General features: G+C 32.2%; 2 protein-coding genes across 3 annotated transcripts; one reads left to right on the top strand and one right to left on the bottom strand.

The window, feature by feature from the left end:
* Positions 1–233: 233 nt before the first annotated feature.
* LOC139809746 (RISC-loading complex subunit TARBP2) lies at positions 234–2,667 on the bottom strand. 2 transcript variants are annotated; one of them, XM_071772892.1, is made up of 3 exons: positions 2,378–2,667; positions 1,121–1,563; positions 234–1,035 (listed from the first exon to the last, which is right to left on the bottom strand). In XM_071772892.1, exons 2-3 carry the CDS (start codon positions 1,466–1,468, stop codon positions 346–348), a joined length of 1,038 nt encoding a protein of 345 aa, XP_071628993.1. In that variant the 5' UTR covers positions 1,469–1,563; positions 2,378–2,667; the 3' UTR covers positions 234–345. The 2 variants fall into 2 exon arrangements, with proteins under 2 accessions (XP_071628993.1, XP_071628992.1); XM_071772891.1 differs by having other exon boundaries at positions 1,121–1,568; positions 2,378–2,666.
* A 2,611-nt stretch (positions 2,668–5,278) lies between these two features.
* On the top strand, positions 5,279–6,924 carry Mrrf1 (mitochondrial ribosome recycling factor 1). Its single transcript, XM_071772203.1, has 2 exons — positions 5,279–6,142; positions 6,570–6,924. The coding sequence occupies exons 1-2, from the start codon at positions 5,526–5,528 to the stop codon at positions 6,811–6,813; spliced, it is 861 nt and encodes a 286-aa protein (XP_071628304.1). The 5' UTR covers positions 5,279–5,525; the 3' UTR covers positions 6,814–6,924.
* Positions 6,925–7,834: the final 910 nt, after the last annotated feature.

The following is a 7,834-nucleotide window of genomic DNA, read 5'->3' as shown; positions in this document are numbered from 1 at the left end:
TTTCTTGTTATATCACTAACGGTATGTAAATCGATAACAAAAAATAACAGTCTTCTGAATGATTAAATTTTATAATTATAGTGCTATGAAAATGTACTTAATAAAAACAAAAATGATATTTTCTACTTTCCATATATTTAAAAAAAATATAAAATAAAATAAAAATTATTGTCCAGTTTTGCATAGCTTAATCTTAGAAATAAAGAACTTTTTAAATCGAATCAAATCAAAACTTTTTAAAACCTTCTCAAAATGCATTTTATTGGAAAACAACTTTTAGTAGTATTATCAATATTATAAAATATGATTTGTATATTGTTAATTTTATTTTAGCAACTTTTTATTCTACAATAAAAGTAATTTTAAAGATTTTATCACTTGGGATAATGCTTTCCAGGAAGCTTCCACGTCATTTCTTCCCATTCCAATCTGCATGAGAAAAGGACAAGTATTAAGCTCTATTGCTTTCATGAAATAATGACGCTCTGTAATTATATCCTTCGTCTTAATTGTTACATCGATCTCTGACAGTACAGACGCCAATTCAGATATCTTTTCCGTTATGGATTCATTAGTAATGAATTCATTGCCAAAAAATTCGTTGGGAAAAATAGATTCCAATTGTTCTAATATTTTATTGCGCTTATCCTCCTCCAAGGAATCTCTCCATTTAATATGATACTCAGCTAATTTAATACCTAAATTAATCTTTCTTGTCGTTTTGGCGAGTGCGCGGTAACGTTCTTCGGCATTTTTATTCATTAATTCCGTGTCAATAGTTGTAATGGACGAGTTTGAAGAATCTTCTTCACTTTTCTCTTTATGGAAATCGTTTGAATTATTCACAAGACATTTTATTCTATCTACCATTCTTTTTGCGGCATCATGCTTTGCTTGCTTTTTTGTAGTTGCTATTCCATCTTCTTCAAAACTAGATACTTTACATCGAATAGTAAAGATTCTGGCATGTGGTGGTCCAATATCCCGAATAAGAATATATTCTGGCTCTTGTAACTGATTATCAGCACAAAGTTCCTATAAAAAAAAAAAAAAAAAAAAATGAAAAAACCCAGAAATATACGTGATTATAATATTAATTATATAAATTTAAGATAATTACCTGCAATTCACCTACAGCATTAAAAAAAGGTACATTTGCTGGTATCTTTGGTGGTGGTGGAGCAGAATGAAATGGCGACTTTGATGGAGACATTGTTGGTGTAGTAGCAGCTGGCAACTGTGGATAGTTTCTATGTGCAGCAATTTCTGTTAGCATAGCTTTAGCAGCTTCATGTTTCGCATCTTTCTTACAACGACCTGTACCAGTCGCACTGAGTCCGTCGCACATAACACGATATGTAAAAGTATTCACATGACGACCTCCACCGTCATGTATCAATTCATAATCAGGTATCATACCCTGTTTCACCATCATCTCTTGAAGAATGGAAACTGGTGTTTTACTCATGTTAATCGGATTATTCTCTAACTCTCAACAGTATACGTTGCAAAAGTTGCAGTCACTTATCCGTGTGTATTTACTGCGCTGCTTCGTACAAAAGACTACTCTGAAAATAACAGTTACGCTTATAGTTTTTTCTGAATTTACAACTTAAGCACACATATATACAGAACACACAAATATATCAAATAACATAAAGAACATTTGTAGCATTGTAAATCTCATATAACTGTGGTTTATATTGTACTTTCAGTTAAAGTAAAATTTAAAAATTTTACAAAAAAACTAACTCAATGAAAATAATGTCTCAAATCGTGATATAAGACGTCTGATTAACGTCTTTAAGACGTCTTATATCCCGAGACATGCATGTTGTCTGGGAACTATCCCAACTCTAGGCCTATTCGTTTTAGCTGACCTTCTCGTAAAGTTCATCTTTTCTCTCTTTCTATCCAACGTGAAAAGAAAAAGAGAAAAGATGAACGGTGCAAAAAGCTTCAGCTAAAATAAACAGCCCTTATGTCAATAGAAATTTGTTTGGTTATACCACTTTTTATATTTTACGCTTTTTCTCTTTCTCCGTCCAAAATTTGAATACATATCCATTTTATTAAAAAAAGAAAGAGTATGGAAAAATACAAAGGCAAGCAAACAAAATATATATAATAATAGCTTTGAAAAATCATTTACACAAGATACGACAGATCATACAAAAATATTTACGTTATATATTGCAAAGTTGTCATATTCATACATATAAATAATATATGTATACATATCTCCTACTTAAAAAAATATGAAGATAATTATCTGCACTATAATATGTATTGTAAAATTTAAAAACAAGCTACAAGCACATTATGTAATTTTTTAATTAATTTAATTAGTTTGAAGTTTAGATATAAACAGATATACTTTTTTACGAATATTGGCGTGTTCTTCCACTTCTTCTTTTTTACTGCAAATTACATTTACTGTAAACTGCTTTGGTTTCTTGCCGGTATCGTGTTTACCACAGCGATTTGTTGGTTATAAGCTTCCCACGTTAACTACAAACGTGAGCGAAAGTGACGAACAATGCGATAGAAAGCGACTTAGCGACTTATAAGTACTGAATCTTAAATTTCGTAGTCTGCCGATAGAAACACATGGCAAGCTCGCAGGATCACACTCGTGCCTCGTGCTGGGGCCGGATTCTCTATCGACAAACGTATGCGTAAACTCTGCTCTAACAGAAAAGCTGCAAGCTTATTGGCTGAAAACTGTGCGATAGCCAATCACGTTGCAGCGTGATGTTAGAGCAGAGTTTGCGCATACGTTTCTCGTTAGAGAATCGGGCCCCTGTATGTAAACTACAGTAGTGCAGTGCGTTCCAAAACCTTGCTCCCTCAGTCAAGCCACGGGATGGTGGGGAGACGTATAAGCCCCGGGACACACTTTACTGTTACTGAATTACGAAAAAGTGTGTGTAGCCATAATGCGGGTCTACAATGCGAGTCGTAAGTCGTGAGTCGTAGGAAATGAATCAATCACAATTGAATTTAAGGAAAATAATCGACTGTGATTGGTCAATTCTTGCGACCCACGACTTGCGATTCACATTGGGAGCTTTCCAGCAAGTGACACAAGCCGACACAAACGTCGTTCTATCTTTTTTTTTTGGCAATGAGTAACAAAGACAAAACGATACCTGTGTCGACTTTGTCGCTTGCTGGAAAGCTCCCATTGTAGACCGTAGACCCCGAGTACTTATCTACAATAGGTGTTTTAAGCCCTAAGCCCTAAAAATTGACCAATCACAGTTAATTATTCTCTTCATATTCAATTGTGATTGAACAATTTCTTAAGGCTTAGGGCTTAAAACACCTATTGTACCATAAATGGGCATTTAGTCGTAATCGTAAGGGCCCGGACATACATTTCTGCACAACGCATAATGCGTAAGCATAAGAAAATTGATTGGTCCATACACATGTGCATAAGGAAATAGACCAATCAGTTTTCTTATGCTTATGCTTACACATTATGCGTTATGCAAAAGTGTGTGCTCCCCGCTTAAGGGGATCCTAAAGCGAAGCCCGAACTTCCTCGATGTCGGTAATGTCAACATTTCTAATCCTGTTTTCTATGTCATATATCTATATCTGTCCTTGTCTAACGAGAGGCATCTGTCCTTGTTTCGATTGCTGCGCCATCTCTCGCTACACGCAATACTGCTGGTCCGGTGTCATCACGTACATTACGTTCACGTAATCGTACTTTTCGCTTAACTTTTTTGTTTGGAGTCTCAGCCTAATTCTACAAACGGCATGATATTCCTTAATGTCTACTGAATGGACCTGCACCCTCATTTTGTAACATCAAGTTGTAGAATTTTTATACGAAGCAAATATTTGTTAAAGTGAATTTTTGTTTATTATCTTATTTACTTATTTTGTTACAAAATCGGTGGTCGTCCACAGAGTAGAGCACATACTTTAATTCTGTGCAAGAATTTTTCAAATCCATAAAGCCAATAAAAAATAAAGCGAAAAGTACGATTGTCGGTATTACAGACGGCTTTAGGATCCCCTAAAGCCCCTTGCACAATGCCAGGCAACAGGCAATAGGAACAGGAAATAACCAAAAAATCGTTAATTACAACCTAAAAAATTCAAATGCTATGATTGGTTGGCAATAGGCAATAGGCACAGAATTTCCAACGTGACGGAAACTCTGTGTCTATTGCCTGTGTCACTGTTTATTCTGCATTTATACATGATTTCTGATTTCTATTCCCTGTTCCTATTGCCTGTTGCCTGGCATTGTGCAAGGGGCTTAAAGGTGGAAGCACATAAAATTGCAGGAGCCATGAGCACGAATGCAGAAGCCATATGCTCATGCGCTATGGTGTCTGTATACTGCCTATGGCTTCTGAATTTTCAATCTACATAAAAATATATAAGCATAGTGTATGTAGATTGAAAATTCAGAAGCCATAGGCAGTATGCAGACACCATAGCGCATGCGCATATGGCTTCTGCATTCGTGCTCATGGCTCCTGCAATTTTATGTGCTTCCACCTTTAAAGGTCTATCCAGACAAACTTGCATAGGTGCATAACCATATGCATAAAGAAACGGATTGGTCTATTTCTTTATGAACATGTATATGGACCAATCAGTGCCAATCACAGTCGATTATTCTTCTCGCGACGAAAATTTTAAATCAATTTTCTTATGCTTATGTTTATGCGCTATGCAAGTTTGTCTGGATAGACCTTAATGCCATAAGAAAATAGAACAATCACACTCGATTATTTTTCGAGCACGAGAAGAATAATCGACTGTGATTGGCACTGATTGATTTATTATTTTCTTACGGCCTTAGTGCCCGTCTACAATAGGTGTTTTAAGTCCTAAGCCCTAAAAAAATTGACCAATCACAGTCAATTGTTCTCTTCAAATTCAACTGTGATTGAACAATTTCTCAAGGCTTAAGCGGGGGGCACACACTTCTGAACAACGCATAATGCGTAAGCATAAGAAAATTGATTGGTCCATACACATGTGCATAAGGAAATAGACCAATCAGTTTTCTTATGCTTACGTATTATGCGTTATGCAAAGTCTGTGTTCCCTGCTTTACGATTATGGCTTAAGGCCTTCACACATAAAATGTCGTAAGGACGTAAAACGTAGGCGTAAGAAAATCGATCAATCCCAATCAAGTATTTCCCCCTACTGTGGTTACGGACAGCACAATACTTGATTGGGATTGGTCGATTTTCTTACGCTGACGTTTTACGTTCTTACGCGATTTTATGTGTGAAGGCCTTTAATCTTTGTTACGTGCAATGGCCTTAAGGTTAGGTATTACTGCAATGTGTACGTACACGTGCAGATCTATAGTAACGTGTATAATATTTTATACTGTTTGAAAACAGAGTATGAATACTACTAAATAAATATCCAAATATATTGGGTATATGTTAATATATTTATATTATTACAATAATAATCTACTACAAAAATAATACTACTGTACTCTGTGATTACATTGAATATTTTATGACAGTAAGAAAATGGGAAGTTTAATAGGCATACGTTTCTGTGCCAATACTCAGTTAAGAAGTTATGCAGTAATTTCAGCATTAAAACCGATAAAAAAATATGTACATTATTGTTCATCAAATAAAGGAATACATTATCTCCAGAGCCAGCGAAGGTCTCTGCAAATCGGTCAATGTTGTGACATTTTTTATTTTTCACTTTACAATTGCGTCAAAGTGAATAATGCAAGAAGCTTTTTGACGACCTCTATGCTGTCAAAAAGCAAAAACCGTGGCGAAAAGAAGCAAAAGACACAGCATATTGATTATAATGAGTTCGAACAAGTTGTTGATGTTAATAAATTGGTATCTCAACTCGACAAGGCAATCGAAGACTTAAAAAATGACTTTGCTCAGCACTTGTCAGTAAGATCAAGTATAGGTGCTATTGAGATGTTATCCATCAAATTTGAAGGCAAAGATTACACATTGCAAGAGCTTGCACAAATTAGTCGTAAACCTAAATTGGTAGTGTTGAATGTATCTACCTTTCCACAAGCTATTCCAGATATTCTGAAGAGCCTTATGAAGAATCAGATGAAGCTAAATCCGCAACAGGATGGGACTACAATTTATGTTCCTATCCCTAAGTAAGTTTTTTAAAGAAAATATTACTATCTTATTATAAAAAAGAAAATGTCTTCAAACTTCCATAATTTTTATAGTTATTAAAAGCCAGAATATATTATAGTTTCGAATATTTTTTCAAGTTTAAGAAAAAATTGAATTATAGGAATATTCTTATGATGCTGATGTATTTTCAGAAAAAAGTATGAGGGTATTATTAATTATATTTTTGTAAAATTGTTTATTAAATTCTATAAGCAACATGTAATAAAAGTTTATAAGTAAAATAGCATGTAATTAGCTGTTTAATTAGTTATTTATTTCTATGTCATCTATTTATAAAATAAAATTAATATAAAAATATAATAACTGAACATAACTATATATTATTCTGGCTCAGATTACAATTAGATTAGTACAAAAACATTTACATATGTTTTTACATTACAGAGTAACAAAGGAACACAGAGAAACCTTAAGTAAGAACGCAAAAAGCTTTTATGTGAAATGTTGTGACCATGTTAGACAGATACGCAATAAACAAATTAAGGTAGTAAAGCAAAAGGAGAAACTAGCTAAAGATCTAGTATTTAGAATAGAAAATTATATAGATATTCTTAGTCATCAGTATGTAGATAAAGCTGAACAAATGTTGGAAACCAAACAAAAAGAGTTATTAGGCGATTCTGAATAAAATTATTTGATTTCAACAATTAGCAATTTTTTATTTGAATTATATCGCTAATTGGTGTATGGAAATGTATATCTATAATATTTAATTATGTAATAAAAAGAAATATATATACTCCCTTTTATAATACATTTCCTTATCCTATTTTTATATATATATATATATATAATATATCTATGTATATAAAATCGATTTTTTAAATTCTTCCTTGACAAACTTTTCATAATAATTTCTTTACCCCAATTTCCATCTTCAATACTCCTTTTACTTCATTTTTTTATTTATCATGTTTATATAGCCGTTTCTTCTTCTCTTCCTCAATTCAGCTCTGACAATTCTTGCTTTATTTTTCCTTTAATCTTTATTTTTTTATTGTTGAATTATCTCCTGCAATGCCTCGCCAAAAAATATCTCTTGATTTCTTTTCAACAATCTTCCTATCCTTTTGAAAAAAAATAAAATTTTATAGAGAGACTATATTAGCATATTTCATTACATTATTGAAAGGCATGCAAATAACGATTTAATATTGACACTTATATGTCATATTTCCATAAAATATTCCATATTTTATTTGGATTATACTTGAATATACTAGGTTTATCTTCGTGCTTATTTCTATTCTCATATTAGTCTTATCAAATTTTAGTTATATCATCTCTATATCAGAGACACGGACAATTAGTCAATAAAATGACTATTGCAAAAAGAGGAGATAATATGTAGTATAAAAATAGAACTTATTGTAAATCAGAGATAAATATATTACATACACATTGGCATACATTTTAAAATGTTTAAAATTACCATATACTATATAAATAAATTATAAATATAAATAAAGAGAGAGGGAATAATATTAATATAAAAAAATAAATTTATCTAATATAAAAATACAAATTAAATAATAATATTTTAATAATATTATTTTATAGGTATTATAATAAAATTAAAAATATATATTTAGTATTTTAAATTGAATATTAAATAATATTTAATATATATTATTAATATTATATTATGC

The sequence above is a fragment of the Temnothorax longispinosus genome, chromosome 3 (genome assembly GCF_030848805.1).
Source record: "Temnothorax longispinosus isolate EJ_2023e chromosome 3, Tlon_JGU_v1, whole genome shotgun sequence".
Taxonomy (NCBI): domain Eukaryota; kingdom Metazoa; phylum Arthropoda; class Insecta; order Hymenoptera; family Formicidae; genus Temnothorax; species Temnothorax longispinosus.
This window is presented reverse-complemented; position numbering and strand designations above follow the sequence as displayed.

What these genes read in the sequence shown, in the direction of transcription:
- LOC139809746 (XM_071772892.1), bottom strand. Translation starts at nt 1,468, where the DNA reads ATGAGTAAAACACCAGTTTCCATTCTTCAAGAGATGATGGTGAAACAG. An exon ending in ATGCTGTAGGTGAATTGCAG is followed by an intron (nt 1,036 to 1,120) that starts GTAATTATCTTA and finishes TTTTTTTTATAG; the next exon opens with GAACTTTGTGCTGATAATCA.
- Mrrf1 (XM_071772203.1), top strand. Translation starts at nt 5,526, where the DNA reads ATGGGAAGTTTAATAGGCATACGTTTCTGTGCCAATACTCAGTTAAGA. An exon ending in ATTTATGTTCCTATCCCTAA is followed by an intron (nt 6,143 to 6,569) that starts GTAAGTTTTTTA and finishes TTTACATTACAG; the next exon opens with AGTAACAAAGGAACACAGAG.